Source organism: Serinus canaria, chromosome 3 (assembly GCF_022539315.1).
Source record: "Serinus canaria isolate serCan28SL12 chromosome 3, serCan2020, whole genome shotgun sequence".
Lineage (NCBI taxonomy): Eukaryota > Metazoa > Chordata > Aves > Passeriformes > Fringillidae > Serinus > Serinus canaria.
This window is the reverse complement of record NC_066316.1, coordinates 77,112,758-77,129,350: the sequence shown is the minus strand read 5'-3', so window position 1 is coordinate 77,129,350 and position 16,593 is coordinate 77,112,758. Positions and strand designations below refer to the sequence as shown.

The window sequence follows — 16,593 nt, the reverse complement described above, 5'->3', positions numbered from 1 at the left end:
ACCATGGGGGGTTTCAGGGATCCTGTAGTACAGAAGTGGTCCCAGGAGAAGACCAGCAAAGCAGAGTCTCACATCAATGATGGGCCTTGTCATGCAGCTGGGAGTCAGCCAGACATCCCTGATGAGGGTCAAAGAGTTTGTCTAGAAGATCTTGTGGCAAGTTTGTGTTGGGAGCTCAGCCTGTGTAGGAAAACCACAAGCAGTGCAGGAAATAACCAGAGGATAAAGCTCCAGTTTGGGTAAGAAGTTCTTTCTATGGCACAGAGACTTTAGAGGGTGTACAACACACCTCAGCAGCCAAGAGGTGCTGTTAATTTCTGGTTTTCAGCTGGAAGAAACAAGTAGATGATGATGATTTCTCACATCTCAGATCACTCTTTCCTGTTCTTACAGTTAGAACAGCCAAGGGCAGCTGTTGAACCTTATTTTCTCAGGATGTTTTCCCCTTTTTCCACCTTTCCCACTTCTTTCACCTTTTCAGATGATAAGTTCCTTGGTTTTCTACTTCTTCATGGTATCTCAGGATGCCTCTGGTTACTGGACACCCCCAGCTGCCCTTCAAAGATGCTGGCTGCTCTTCTCAAGGATGCTGCTGGCTCCCAGGCTCATAGTCCAGCAGGCATGTCCTCTTTCAGCACACATGTTCTGCTCAGTATTTCTCTCCTTGCAACCAGTTTGCACTTTAGGGCTGCTCACATCAAGAGCCCTCTGCAAATATTCTGTGTAGTTTTGAGTACCAAGCCTGAGAAGAGCTATGTCAGGGGATGAACGAGCCGAGAGCTGGAGTAAGTTATCTAGAGGAGAGTGGCAAAAAAACTCCAGTCTTTTATCTAGACAAGAAAGGAATGAAGGAAATGAAAGAAGGAAAGAGGTCAGGGATCCTCTAGAGTGATCTTCCATACTTCATTATGTTTTTCAATATAGGAGATACATATTAGGTATCATTTTGATAAACCAGCTTATTTTGTGGGGGAAGAGAGTATTTTAATTGTCTGCAGTACTGACAGTATTGAAATCTCTGTTCATTGCCCCAGTTTCTGTGCCTTTACATGCCTTCACATGGTAGTGCAGTCAATTTGCTGAGACTGCTGACAAAGGTATCCTTTGGTATGTATTGGAATAATTTTGTCATTTATGAACATCTCTGCACTAGAATTGCAGTAGACTTTCTGTGGGTGTCATGTAGAACCCTTCACAGACAGGAAACAGCAGTTTTGGTAGCTGACTTGACCTGGCTACCAGGGCAGAATTGAGCCCATGGTCTCAAGAGGAAAAGTTTTGTCACCTTCAGCTTCTGCTGTGTGACCCAAAACACTGAGCACCACAGGAGATGTGCAGCATGGAGGCTTTGTGCACTGCATCAGAGTCTTTGCTGTCTTTGCCCTAAACTCATGGATGGGATGGGATGGGATGGGATGGGATGGGATGGGATGGGATGGGACGGGACGGGACGGGACGGGACGGGACAGGATAGGAGTCCCTGAACTTAACACTTTTCTCTCCCTATTAGGATCTCCTCTGAGATGACTTAAAGTTGCTTCCCAGTTCTTTCAGGTCTCTTGCAAAGTCTGCTGAGGTCAGTGAGAGCCCAATGGCAGACTCAGCAGGTTTGGGATTTTTCCTAAAGAGGTTCCCTGTGTGAATCAAATGCAGCTAATTTGGTTCATCAATCATGGGTTTGTTTTTTTTTTTTTTTTTCTTAGGAGTTACAGCCAGTCTCTCAACAGCAGCACTGGGAGATCAGTGCATGGGTTTAGGAAATAAGAATTATTGTCCTAGCTGTGCTGCTTACTGGTCGGGTGATTCTATGCAAAAAAAAAAAGTGACCTCCATGTCTGCTTCCCTGCTGTGTTCAGTTTCTCTCCCTTGCCCATTTTCCAGGGTGTGCCATATCCTGGGATATTTGTGCTTCCTCTTGCTGTTGCAGTACCCTGTGGTGGGAGGCAAGCGGAAAAATCACGATCTCTTGATGATAATGGTGTGCACCATAACAGGGGCACACACCTCTCTGGGGATTGCAGTGGAGACACTCAGCACTTCCACCCCTGCTTGTCTGAATACACCTTTCTCCCACCCTGGCCTCTTCATCCCTAAGATTTCATCCACTGACTTTCAGCTTGAGCCTTGTTAAGCTTTTAATTGACGCGCTGCCTGCCAGACTCTTGCTCTCATGCCAGAAGCCCAGCAAAACTGAGGAATATTGTGCCAATATCCAAACATCTCATGTACTCATGATGTCTCCCTGATTCAGTGCTGAGCTGGGTGGCACTGGTTCACCTACCTCATCCCATCTCCCAGTGCTCTCCCAAGACATCAGCTGTGAAGGTGCAGGAGGGGCTGTGTCATTGCTGCTGGCAGCTCCTAAGTCATGTTTTTCTTGAAGAGGAAGAGCATCTCCAGTGCTCTTTTGCCAGCTGAAAAATATTTTGAAGCTGGTAAATGTGTTCTTTTCTTCTCTGCTGTGTCAGCCAGAGCATTTCCTGATCACTGCCTGGCTGCACATCTTTAATAGTGTGTATAAAAGACAGGATCTAGCTCAAATAGGAATTTGTGCCTTGATGTTGGTTGGCATTAGATTATTGTAGTGGTGTTTTCTGGCCTTGAAAAGAAATCTGTAAGTGTAGGAATTAGTTTTTTCTTGAAGTTTTCTGGAGTGCCTTTGGCAGTATTAGCCTGAGTTACTGTTATATGCTGTCTGGGAGGATGTGGGGTTGCTTGTGCTAGTAGGGAAGAGGTTCAGGTCATACATGGGCAGGAGGAAACCTCTGCACCAGCATTGTGACATGGCAGCAGCAGGGTCCCCAAACTGAATGACAGATGCTGTCCATGCTAAAGATAATCTGAACCCTTGCAGCACAGGACATGCTTTGGGATGAGAAAAGGGCAGAACAGCAGAGAAGGAGAGGGAGTTGGTTGGGGAAAGGGTTATGGCACTTTCGGCTTACAGTGATGTCCTGCAGTCATTTTAATAGGCTCCTGCGCAGAAGGTGACAGTGAGGGACAGTTCTCCCATCCAGAAGCCCCACTGTGTGTGATGGTAACATAAAACCCCACTCTCCCATGAGCACAGCCATGTGTCTGCTTCGTTCCCAAGGTTAGGCTCTGGCACTTCTGTTAAGCAGCAGTCAGCTGGAAAGATCTCCTAACTGGTTTTATGCAAATGGGAGCAGATATGTCATGCATGTGTGTTTGCACACTGGCACTGTCCCCTATCAAACAATAGATATTGTTTTGTCATGTAAATAGTGCCCAACTGACAGGGCTTTCTGGGAGTTGAGCTTGCTTGTACTGAGTGGTTTTGACATGTGTGTATGCAGGTGTTGAAAGAGTGGGGAGGAAGAGTGTGGAACTTCAATAAGATAAGTCAAATAAACCCTCCAAATCATGTTAGATGGAAAGTGGGAACTATATAACTTGTGTGTTGCATAAGGGGGAGGTCAGGGCTACACAGCAGAGAGGTTAAGTAAGAGGGGAAGAAAAACAGTTGTTTTCATAGGAGATTGTTTATGTCAAGCAAAGACTTGAAACTGCCTCTGATCTTCATTGCTGGTCTCCATGTGTCCGTGCCTCTCTGCAGGAGCATTCTGCCTGGCAGGTGCAGCTCTGGAGGTTTTGATGGTACCACGGCATTGCCTGAGAGCTGCCAGGCAGCTGAGGATTTACACTGAGTGCAGCCAGCAGTGGAGGCCAGGCAACGGAGATGGAGTGCACAAAGCAGCTGGGGAAGCTGTGGTGGCTGTCTCCCCGTGTCCGTCGCCAAGCGGGGCTGGCTGTTGGTCCGGCTGCAGGCGGCCACCTGCAGCGGAGCAGTGACATCAGTCAGTCTGCTCTGGTTCTGGTGGGAAGCCTGATGAGCAACTGTCATGCAGATGCTCCCTGGGAGGCTGCTAAATAGTCATTGTCACAGTAATTACTAGCAACAAGTAGGGGGGGAAAAAAAAAAAGCAGCTCAGAAATTGTTTTCAGATGTCCCAGACAGTGGTGATATTTAGGGTGATAAATATGCAACTATCCGTATGAAAACTAAATTATTGTATTTGACACAATAAAATATGTAATGAAAACAGTAAAATCCCCCCTGCCGTAACCCAGACTCAAAGTCTATGCAGATGTCCAGTTCAAAATGTTGGTTGGTATCAAACCTAACTCCAAAAATGGTATTGATGATGTTGTAAAGGAAAGAAGAAAAGTGTGAATCAAAAGCACATTGTTCTTGACCTGGTGGGGGGCTTTACTGTTTTCCAGATGAAGCTTCTGCTGGCTTTCACAATTACACCTTTGACTGATTTTTAACTGTCTTTTGGGGCAGGAAGGGTGAGAGGCAGTGTCCTCCCTGTAGGAAAAGTTATATTTTTCCTGAGTAGTTTATACTGGATCCATGATGAAACTAAAGAAAAATCACTGAAAGGGAAGCAGTGCTGCATGTCTTGGACAAACCCTTTTAAAGTCAGCTGAAAGAAATGGCAGATATATCAGCATCCTGCAGTAAATGATAAATGAGTTCCAGGAAACCCACTCTTTCTAATGCAATAATCCACTCTGCTGAATAATGCTGTTATTCTAAAGTGAATACAATCTTAGTGTTTACGTCATATTTTATGTATGACAAACTGCTTTGCAAAGAAGCTGGATGAGAAAAAGAGCATTTTATACATTTTATACTTTTATGTACTAATAAAAAAAGAAACCCATTTTGCTGTGAGAGTTAAGCAAAGAAAGAAAGAGATGAGCAGTATTTAGATGTAGGAAATTTTCTTAGAAAGACTACTGTTGTGAATTAGTAGCTTTTATCTACTCTCCCATAAATAAATGGTCTAGCTACATATCTTAATATCGGGGTATTCCAAAATAATTTAGGCTAATTTTCTTCCATCTTTTATGTTGAATAAAATAAAGCTACAAGATGCTGAGATTTTTTTCTTGGACTAGAGGGTCCCCAGGGCAGTGGTCACAGCCCCAAAAGCCTGCCAGAGTTCAAGAAGCATTTGGACAATGCTCTCAGGCACATTTTGGGGTTTTTGGGGCCATCTTGTGCAGAGCCAGGAGTTGGACTCAGTGATCTTTGTGGATCCCTTCCAACTCAGGAAATTCTGTTATTCTATGATTCTGTGATTCTATTCAGCATTATTTCTGTGATAAACTGGAAAAAAGAATTTGGGATCCCTTGCAGAAAACTGCGGTTCCCTTCTTTTTTTCCCCTTTCATCCTGTACTTCAGCACACATGGAAACTTTTTGTTAGCTATGTAAGCATTATTTTATTCAAATACTAATTTAACTTAGTGATTGCATTGAGAATGACCTGTGCTCTGGCATTTCATCTTTTCCATTTAGCACAGGGAACTTCTTAAAATTGATTAGCTCATAGCTCCTAAATCTTTCATAGATTTGGCTTTTTCTCTTCCCTCAGCAAGAAAGCTGCTGGTTTTAACCCTTTGCATGAATTTAAGGGAGTCTGTTGCCTAGCCTTTCAGTGTCTGTGATGTTTGATGTTTCCTGGACTGTCCTTTGGCTTTTGAAAATCATCATTCCTGTGCTTTTTTTGTTGCTGACGTGTAGGCGCTACGGCCACTGAAGCAGCCTGGCAGCAGTTTGGAGGGGAGGGAGCTGGGGAGGGGAAAGGTGCAGAGAGTGTTTTTGCCAGCTCTGCCAGTTGCATGGGAGAGAGGACAGAGCTGGGAGCTTTACAACCCTGCCACCGAGCAGCCAGCTGCCCACCCACAGGCTGCTGTGCCACCCCAGGCAGACAGACGGACAGACAGACATCTCCTAAGTGTCCGTGGGGCAGTGTGGCTCAGTGAGCTGAGAGCATAATCCGTGGGGATGCAGCTGGACCTCAGCGCCGGGGGACGGTGCCTCGCAGCTGCCGATTGGGAACACTAATCCACAGTCAGCCTGTCCTTTTCCACACTCCACTGATGGGGTGAGCACGTTCTCCTCGGAAGGGATTGACCCACAACAAAGCAGCTGAACCTGAGGGCATCACATCTGGCCAGTTTCCTTGGAGAGGCTTGGGAAGTAGGTGTTGCTTTCCCAGCCCGCCCCAGGTAAGTAATCTGATCTTAAACAAAGAAGCACAGAGATGGCTGTTTTTCATTTAAAAATATGTTAAAGCAAAATAATTTTTTCTGTTGTTGTTTTGAAGGCATAAGGTTTGAATATTCTCATGCTCTGTTCCTCCCTTGAGCTTCTGGATCTTGGGGGTGATAATGAGGGATTTAATTCTGGGCAGCAGGTGCTGGCAGCAGGGATGCGATGCAGTGCCTGTAATCGTGTTGTCGGGTTCATTTTGCACCATCTGGGTGTGAAAGGAGCAGTCAAGCTTTTAATTGCAGTCCTTGGGCATCTGGTACCTTCCTCCTGCTGCTGGGGGTGCAGACGTGGTCAAGGGACACTCTTTGTGTCTGAGGCATGCAGAGAGTTAAAGCTGGGGGCAGCGATGCCACTGCCAGTGTAGCCACTGTGCTGGGGATGGGTCCCTGGGGAGGGGCATGAGAAGGCTGTTCCCACTTCCACTGTTCACCCATCACCTTTTCCTACCAGCACAGGAGAAGAGGAAAGTTGGTCTTTCAGTTGTCTAGGCTTCCTGTTCTATATGGACACGCTTTTCTGAATTGCAGATAATCCCAGTTGAGGAGATGTAAAGCAGATGTGGTCACAGGGAATGTGACCTGTTGTTTGAGCAGGAGCCAGGCTCGTGCTGTGACTGCCCTCTGGGAACAGGACCAACACCTGCTGGAGACCTGGGCAAAGTGGGAGATACCCCTAAAAGACCAATAGCTGAATCAGTTCCTTGCTGTGTTTGTGTATGATCCAAGTGGTGGAAAAGACAAGAAGGCAAACTCCATGATAGCGGTGACGCGGTCACAGTCCATCACTCCAGTGTGGCAGGGCATGCCAGGAGGAGGCTCATGATCTCAGTGTGCTGCAGTGATAGGAAAACTGGGAGAGAAGGAGAACAATTCAACTAGGGAGTATGATTTCCAGCATTTACCTTGCACAGGTTATCCAGACTTTTCCAGCCCTACATTGTTGAGGTATTAGTGTCTCTCTAGTGGTGTGGCTAAGATGTGATGAGCATCTGTGGTTTCTGCACACTTGCCCAGAAACATCAGTGTATTGGGAAAATGTCTCCATTGAGACTGAGATTTTTATAGTGAATACACAAATCTGTCAGTGACAATGATGTCACTGCATTGTTTTGCCTTTTTTTTTTTTTTTTTTTTTTTTTTTTTTTTTAAATTAAGAGGTAGGAAAACCAAACAGGTTCTGACTAGAGACGTTTTAAGGTGTCAGTGTATTGTACATGTCTCCAGCCATGCCTCCAGCTGGCAGCCAGCTTAGGGATAAGGCTGGGGACAAACAAGTGATGGCACAGTTCACCTGGAAACTACCACTGCCCAGGCAGGGGCTGGCACAGAAACACCCCATCCTCTGCCTGAAAAGCTGCCTGTTGTGAGGTGTGCCCTGCACTGTGTGCTGGTCATGGAGGGGAGCTGTGGGGTGTGCTCCTGGGTTATGGAAGCTCCACTTTGGGATGTGATGGGGGAGTCAGGGATGTTGGAAGCTGGGGGCCAGCATCATGGGTGGGTGGTGGGAGGTATGGAGGGAGGGTGGGTTTTCTACTTGCTTTGGAAGCACGAGTCACTGGAAATCAAATACTTGAGTAGGTGAGATTGAAACTTGTGTTGTTTGTTACAGTTCAAATTGCTAGGTGTAGGCCATCTCTGTTTCTTGGCACTTTTAAAATGGTTTGTACTATAATGTGTACAGCACCCTGCCAGAGGGGCAGGGTATGATGCGCTAGTGAAGGACATGAGGGTTTTTCTTCCATCTTCCCTATTTTCCATTTTACCAGGGTACAAAGTGTGTCCATTACACTGAGAGTGTGGGTAAAACCAGTCCAGTGGCACAGGGAGCAGCACCACTCCTCTGTTGTCCTATGTTATGCTGACTTTGGGGCCCAGAAACTCTTTGTCTGGTTTCTCTAAATAAATGTGCAGACATTTCCAGGTTGCTCCAAACATGTTTGCACTTAGAAAGGAAGAGAAAGGTGAGGAAAAGCTACCTTGAATCTTTTACCTGGAAATGGTATTGCCTAATGCTTATACTTAGAAATCAAGTTACCTGGAGTTTTTTCTGGCTTTGGCATAACTTTCTATTGACCTCAGCGAAAACAGAGTAACTTTTCTGTGCTTTCAAGGGCCTTTTTCTAAGATGTATGTAATATTCTTCTGCATGTTGTTCACCTTGAAGTGTGTTATAAGAATTAAAGCTCATAAAGCATTCTAAGATTTGCTAATATAAGTAACTTTAGGAGTGCAAATTAAATTATGTTGCCATCTACTACTAAAAATTAACCTACACTTTTAGTTATCACTGTTCTGAGATGGATTTAAAGGATAACATAGGGGTGAAAGACATTGTATTCCAGTATCGATCTCCAGGACCATCTGGACCCTGTACCTATTACTCTTCGACTGTGCAGAGGGTTTTGTACTGGTGGCTGTGATATTTCAAGAGAAGAGGACAGATAATTTGTAAATACACTGGATAACTTGAAGGTGTTTTTCCTGTACTGAAACAATTAAATAATAAAGTGAGAAAAGCACAAATAAAGCTGAAATCTTCCCAAACTGGGCAGGTTCTGGATCCCACAGCTCAAAGTGATCAGCAGATACATTTTCTGTAATTATATCAGGAAATTATCTTCAGCTCTGATGGCTTGTTGGATGGGTCAGTGAAACCTGGGTAGACAAACATACTTACAGTTTGCATGATGAGTGCTAAATCTGAATTGTTTCTGGGGTCAGTGGGGAATGATGTCAGCTTGGTGGGGAGAACATAATTTCTCAGTGACAGCAAAGATGAGTGTTTCCCAATAGCAGGTTGTGATCTTTCCCAGCGGTGTCCTTGGGATGGTTCAGGGGAGGCTGTGAAGCATTTTATACTTGTGAGGGAACAGTCAGCTGCCTTTAATTGCTGACTGCACTCAATCCTTCCAGGGCAGAGGTTTGTATATTTATATCAGCAGCCAGTAACTATAACCTATACCTCTTCCTTGGGCCAACAGTAGTTAACCCACCCTGGGCTAATTAAAGACCGGGAAACCTGGCAGGGGGAGAGAGGATGAAAGGGGACCACACAAATAGAAGTTAGGCTGAAAGAGAGTTAAGCTCTCAGAAAGTTTAAGGATTTTTGTCCCAGTCAAGGGGAATGAGGGCACATTGAAAATGTGCTGCTGTCTTCATCCCTCCATTTTGCAACAGAAGTGCAATGTCTTCAGGAGGTTCTGAGGAGTTTTTGTGATCCCCTCCCAAGCCAATGCAAAGATGAACGCTCAGGGAGGACCTGCTGTAGTGCTCTGTTTCTGAAAGCTGGCTGACAGCAGTGTTGTTTTCTGATCCATAGGTCCAATGGATGGCATAGCAATAGCATCACTGTCCAGGGAGCTGGAATCCTTCCTCGCCTGCCTGCATGCTGCTTGAACTGATCCCAAGCCTTTGTTTTTGGACTGAAGAAACCCGAAAACCTTTCTCTCCTAATTCATGAGCCAGCAGGATGTGGTCGCCGTGCTTTCAGAACGCCTGCTTGTAGCTGCCTACAAAGGCCAAGTGGAGAATGTGGTGCAGCTTATCAACAGGGGTGCCAAGGTAGCAGTTACCAAGGTAACGAGAGAAAAACGCTTTGCAAAACCCTGGGAACTAATGTAACTCTTCTAGACCATTGTCTGTGAAAATGCCCTCCTAGCTTTACCAATCTGAATGTGACTGAAGTTAGTGTTCAGATTTCCTTCAAGTTTGCACTGAATAGCTCACGCAGGTTTGCAGCATAGTGCACGTCTTGTGTTTATACCCTTTGCAGTACGTGCAGCTGTGATGAACACTTAGTCCTTGCAAACAGTGTGTCGACAGAGGGGAGCAACATTTTTCAAAGCATGCGGTGGCTTTTGGACACTGTGTGACCTGATGAATGGAGCGATTCATCACTGTCGAGGGAAGGCGGTTCAGGGCACCCGTCTCCCTGGGTGAGGGGATGGGGAAAAGCCACCTCTTGTGGCAGGGTAAAGGGATGCAGAAAGTGTTTCTTGCTGCTGAAGTCTCTTGGTGCAGCAGCCTCAGTTAGACCCAGCCTCTTCATTGATTTGTTTTGCGTAGTCCCTTAGTCAGTTCCAAACTTGGCGGTTGCAAATTGTGTTCCCTGTACGTTTGAGAAGTCAGAGTCAAAGGATTTCTGCTTAGATACAAGTGAGTTCAAACTGATATTCCCCTATTCCTAATGCTCAACATGTTATAAATAATACTGTCTTAGAAAATCTGAGATGTAATTGCATGATGCAGAGAAAGTTTGTTCAGCAAAACACCTTAAAATTACTAGGGAAGTAAAATCTTTAGAACTGTAACAAAATTTGGGGCGTACTGTTTTGATGAACTGTTGTTTGCCACCCTACCTACTTATATTTGTGTTTCCAGCTGGTTTTGAACATTATATATGCATGGAAGCTAATATTTACAGATAGAAAGCACATTTGATAAAAAGAGGAAAAGACAGAATGCTTATCTGTCAGTGACAGTTGTTTTCAGTCCCTTCACAGTGTTTGAGCTGTAGATAATACTTATTTTGGAAGTTGGAGTGATCCAAGGACAACCTGTGCTTTTAAGTTTTGTTTGCCAAAATAAAACTTGCCGGTAGATACAAAGCACAGATGTAATAAGCATGAATACTCCCATGCAGACAGCTGTTTGGTTCTGTTGTCCAAGCAGCTCTGTAGCTGATGAACAACTATTAAAGGCAGTCAGTAATAGACCAGGAAATATTGACTTAACACATACCTGAATGGTAGCTCAGGGTTTTGTGTTTGCGTTTTCTTTTGTTTGTTTATTGGGGTTTTCTTTTAAGATTATGAGTTTTGAGGCTGCTGAGGGACTTCTTCTAATTACAATAAGAAACAAATAGTTTAGATTTGACTTTGAAACACAAAACCAGGTTAATTTGATATAATGCAGATTTCCTAGATGTGACAAGTTTTTCTTTCCTATATGACATAGGTGGCTCCCTTGCTTTGTTGTTCTGCCCTGTGTGGAAAATTAAAACAAAGCTCATTTGGCAGCAAAATTGTGGCCAGGTGCAAAGTGCTGGTGTTTCTGTTGGAGACATGTGCTTGCCAACCATGCTGGAGAGCTGTGAGCTCTGAGGCCATCCCTGTAGCTCACTACAGCACTGTTGCTATTCTTTCCTGGAAGTTGTGGGTCATCCCAATGGAGCCCAGAGAGGGAAGATGACAAAAGCTGTCCCCACTGTCCTTGTGGATGCATCCCAGCACACCGACAGACAGTACAGATGAGCCGCTTGGGGAGCCTGGTGACAAGCCCTGCTCAGAAGAGGTGAAGTCAGATCTGCAAGACTGTGGAGGAGTGCACACAGAGGAGCAGGGACTGTCTCAGAGCAGCAGCCAAGGCTGTGTGTCTGGGGCCTTTTGAAGGCACACAGACTCTTACTCCTCCCACACCAGCAGCCAGAGAGAGCTGAGCTCAGTGCAAACCAAGAGGTGTGAGACCGACCTGGTGCCCTCACCAGAGCCCATCCACTCAGGCTCTGTGATGTCCTGTCCAGGTGTACACAGCATGGAGCTTGCATCTGGCTCTCACCCAGCCTGCCAGCTGCATAGGGAGAGCATGTGCATATTTGCCTACGAAAGGCTGTATAAACATACCCTGGAATAGCTTGGCTTGCTAATCTGATGGCACAAAAAGGCTGAAAGGAGAAAGATCTGTTTAAAGTTAAGGACAAGGCTGTCACAAGAGCGAGGATGTATAAATTAGACTCAAGTATATTGGAACTGGAAATCTGGAGGGGTTTTTTAGCAACAGGTTCTTGTGCAGATCTCTACTAAGCAGAACAGGCACAAAATAAGAACAACTTTCAGGATAGAGGTTCTTAATTTTAGAATGGAAATTAGAAGGCAGAATTTTTGTAGTGTGATAAAATAGACCAAGCTTTCAGAAAAATTGAAACCCAGAACCCTCTTCTCCCCCAAGATAAAACTCATTGCACAAGGAAGCATAAAAATTAATTTATCCATGTGCCTGCCTTGAATCTGATTTACCTGTATGTCTTCTGCTTTCATTAGTAATTTTCAGTTTGTTCTGCCTAAGCCTAATTATAAATTACTGGGGTTTAGTTCCAAAAAAAAGAAAAAAATGGATTTGATCCTTGTCAACCAAACTTCCTGCTAAATTCTCTGGGTTTTACTGGAGGAAGATACACGGAGACAAAGCTTTTTGGAGGGAAAACGTTCCCCCATCACAGCAGGCTTTAAATGTATTTCTGAGCTGCATCTGAAAGCACAGACCAATTGTTGTGAATAACACCACAGAGCCACAGATTAAAGTGCCCAGGATCTAGAGATAAATGCTAGAATCATTTATTCAAAAAGGATTAATTGAGCACAGCTCAAGAAAAATGAAGGATATTTTCTGTAACAAACCAAGTACTAGTAAGTGCTTTATAGCTGACGTGTCCAGTTCTGGTCTTGTCCTGTATGTAAAGTCATATGATGTGCTTAATTGTTGCTTCAGTAAACAACAATTAATCTGCAAAATAGTATTTCATTTTTGTCACTTCTGAGTAGATGATTTCAGAAAAAAAGAGGAAGAATATGAAATAAACAAAATCCAATGGAGAATACAGATACACATGTCCAGGTGCTGACTTCGGCGTTACGGTGAGGATGCACTTGTTTCATTTTGACAGCATGACTAGCAAGGCATCTCTGCAGGTGAAGTTAGAATGGAAATGTGCACCTCCTCTGACTCCAGGGAGGGACACTCAGGCTCATTCCAGATTTGGGGAGTTTTAAAATATGTAAAGAGGAGCTGATGGCCGCTGGGTGACACAGGTGATGGCAACGTGCCATCAGGTAGCCCACAGGGAGAGGGCTGGTGGCACTGTGTGGCACATGCATTGGGCACTCCTTGTGGTGCTGGACCTCTGCCACCAGCCATGTGGGGTTGTGGTCCAGGGCAGGGGTGGTGCTCAGCAGAGGCTTTTTGGCTCTGCCCTTCACAAAGGGCACCTGCTTGATCAGGGTGCTCTGTCGCTGCTTTGTCTCATGTGACAAAGAGATAGTTTCAGTTTTTATACCTTTTTGTCTGACATTCTTCACAGGTATGAAGTGTGTAGCTGATTCCTTTATGAAAAAGGCAAAAAATACCCTGAAGAACTGGTCATATGTACTGGCTGATCCAACAAGCAGGTGCCCTTATTAAGTACTTTGGTGAATAAACTGCAAAAACTGGGAAACTAAGAACTTAAGCCTTTTCTTCCAAGCAAGAAAGCTGGTCCCTTCTTTTATCCTTTTTTAGAGCTCTCTTTCATTGAAATTATTGGCAGCTGCATCTTTGGCACAAAAGTCCTGGGACTTTTGCTGAGCTGATGTGCCTTGCTGTCCTCCCAGGATATTGTTGTCCTTTTCCTGAGGGTATTTGGTTTGCATGGTCAGGTTTTGGTAGAGGGAAGGGCTACAGGTATGGTTTCTGTGAGAAGCTGCTGAAAGCTTCCCCAGGTCTGGTAGAGCCACTGGCAGGTGGGTGGCAACACATCCAAGATGAATGTGCTGCTGGATAGGGCTTGGCCAGTCAGGAATGGTAGTAACCCCTCTGGGATAACATATCTAAGAAGGAACAAAAAAAGTCACAGAGATGCAATTATAGCCAGGGAACAGCAGTGACAATATGTGAGAGGAACAATGCAGACACCAAGGTCAGTGAGGAGGGGGAGGAGGTCCTTCAGATGGTGGAGCTCCTCTCTGCAGCCTGTGGAGGCAGACCCATCCCAGAGTAGGTGGATGCCTGAAAGAGCCCTGTGAATCCATGAGAAACTTGTGCTGGAGCAGGCTCCTGCATTGATCATAGCTATAAAATTGAATTCTGCAGAGAATGGATGATCATTCAGAAAAAAAAAAAGCCCTAAAGAAATGCAAAAGGTAGTGCTTCTGTTTTGATTCAGTAATTGTTTGATTTAACTTCTGAAGCAGTCATGTTATGAACACAACATATGGCAACACTTTTGTAATGCTGGGGTTCTTTAAGTCTCAACTTCAGAACATGTTGAGTTCTTTAAAGCAGTCTCTCTTTTTTTTTAAGCAGAGACAGAAGCAAAAAATTAAATGTGTTTTGGTGCTTTCACATTTTTGCACCCTTTCAGTTTGAAAAGCTATTTGTGTCTGTTTTAAACAATAAATAAAGATAAATTAAAAGGGACTACCAAACGCTTAGGGACTTGCTGAATGCCTGTTGAGGTCAATGAGGAGCTTTCTGCTGACTTGAGTGAGCAGGTTATTCATGGAGAACACTCCAACAAATTATCAGTGTGAACAATGTGACAGGACTTGGATTTTGCTTTCAGGCTTTTCCAATAAAATGTGGACGGGCGTGTTTTTTATGAGTGCAGAACGGATGAATAAATAACAATCCTTGTGCACCATAAGAGCAGGGTGAGATGGAGAGCTGAATGTACCTGCAGAAAAGTACCTACACATAGACAAACACAAGGAAAGATCACGGTCCTTACAATGCCAAGGCCCCCCTGTATGGGTTTGGTTGTGGAGTGTGTGCCCGTTGGCGGCAGTGCTGGGAGGACTCTGCTTTTAAGTGGTATCAACAGCTGCCAGTCAATATCTGGAAGCTGGAGAGCAGATTTAATGCAAACAGAATCCTACCCTTGCATTTTACTGCTGAGGTTCCCGTGGCTGTTTGCAGTGCTTGGCTGCAGCCCCACACACCCCACAGCTACGGCAGCGTGTCGCAGCGGCCGGGAGTTGCAGCCTGAGTTCCAATAGGTCCCATTTATTTTGTCAATAAGTCCGTGACACAGGGCCATTTGTATGATTTGTTGCCTGATGAAGCAATTGTTTACATTTGAATAGAAGTCCAAATTGCTGCTTTTTTTTTTACATATGAATGACTGCTTTATTGGTTCATTAATCCCAAGTTGTAGCAGTGTCTCATTTGTATTTGTAATAACCCCCAAAACATTACAGTTTATATTTGGCAAGGCTCACAAGCTTCTAAGTCAGTAATCTGCATGTAGAACAGTCCCTGGGTTTGGTGTTGTGTCCTTAAAGTGAGCATCTAGGAGACACGCTTGTTTGTATGTTTTCTTTCCCACTAGGACCCTTATGTGTATTCAGATAAATCCCCTCTCTGCTGCTGCGTTCAGTGCAGAATGTCTTTATGGAGGAGACAGAGGGAGTTTTGTCTGTCTGCCTTCATCTCTCTGCCCCCTATATATTTTGGGTAGGATGAATTGCTGTGAGAGAAAAACTTGGTTGTCTGGTGGTTTGACTTGAAGACATGAAGGCAAGAGCAGCCCTGACTTGCTGGTGTGGCATGGACTTGTTCAGTGTTTGTTTCCAAAGCTTGCTCTGCTCCAAATTTGTCATCACAGCACGAGGGGCACCCAAATTGCCTTGTCTCTTCCTCACAGTTTGTTCTGGATTGGTGTGTGCATGTGTATGTACATCCATACCTGTGTATTTGTGTGGGGATCTGATGTTTTTCCAAGTGTTTGCATTGCCCGCTCTGAAACAGTGTCCAGCTGTACCACCCATCTCTGCTCTCATTTTGATGTTGCTGGGAAGAAAATCTGGCACTGCTGGTTCTTGTAGGGTTGTGATTAATCTTGAGATGATCAGTGCTCTTCCAAAAGCCTGAGCCTCTAATCAGTGTAATATGCTGGAATTGATCTTCCTTCCCAGTCTCCTTTCCTGGTTAGTGTCATAGTTTTTGTTTACAGTGTCCCTCTAAAGTAGCAAGAACTCGAGGACTGCATGTGTGCAGAAACTCTGGTTCCTGAAGGCCTCTCTTTAGGGTTTTCCAGTAGGTGAGATGCCTCTCAACCTATATTTCTGGATAGGGAATCTGAAACACACTAACACTCTGGAATAAAAATGATCCTTTAGTCTTCCAGCTCAACCATGCCAGCAGGCATAGTTCATGAGGCAATTGCCCAGGAAGGTGTGTTTGGTGAGGAAAATATGTCCCTTGTATTCAAATAAACTCCTATTCTGCTTTCATAGCTTGCTTTTAAAACAGTACCTCTAACTGCAGGTCAGCATTTTTGTAGTGGTTAGAGCTGGTTATCTTATCAGAAAGTTTCCCTGCTGGAATTCATGTTGTTGATGCTTTCCTTTTGAAGCACATGAGCTGGCTTCAAGGTGGGTTTGTTTGGGATTTTTCCTTCTCCGTGCACAAATTGCTATAAATTGTTTTCATGGTATATTAATAACATTCCAGGAAGTGAGATAAATGCCTGGATTAGGTGATTTACTTATTGTCATTAAGGAATGTAGAAAGTCAGTTCCCGTAAATCTGAATGTGCTGATTCACAGCACATATTCATAATCCAAACATACTGTTTATTGTTGGGAATGATTTGTCAATTTGGTATTTAAAAATTTTTTTTTTCTTTATTTATTTATTTTTATCCCTCTATTGCCTGGGCATTTTATGCCTCCTGCTATTGAGTTAGCTGGAACAGCAACAAACCCCTGGCTCTCCTCCAGGCTGATGGAGAAGGAAGTGTGGTCAGTGCAG

At 44.5% G+C, this 16,593-nt stretch overlaps 1 protein-coding gene across 4 annotated transcripts in view; it reads left to right on the top strand.

Moving 5' to 3' along the window:
• Nucleotides 1-16,593, top strand: part of ANKRD6 (ankyrin repeat domain 6) — an 87,574-nt gene that overhangs the window by 43,029 nt on the left and 27,952 nt on the right. For all 4 annotated transcript variants that reach the window (XM_030235623.2, XM_030235625.2, XM_050972735.1 and 1 more), the window contains one exon: nucleotides 9,410-9,666. In XM_030235623.2, coding sequence (XP_030091483.1) covers nucleotides 9,547-9,666 — 120 coding nt within the window. In that variant the 5' untranslated portion in view covers nucleotides 9,410-9,546. The remainder of the gene's footprint in view (nucleotides 1-9,409; nucleotides 9,667-16,593) is intronic.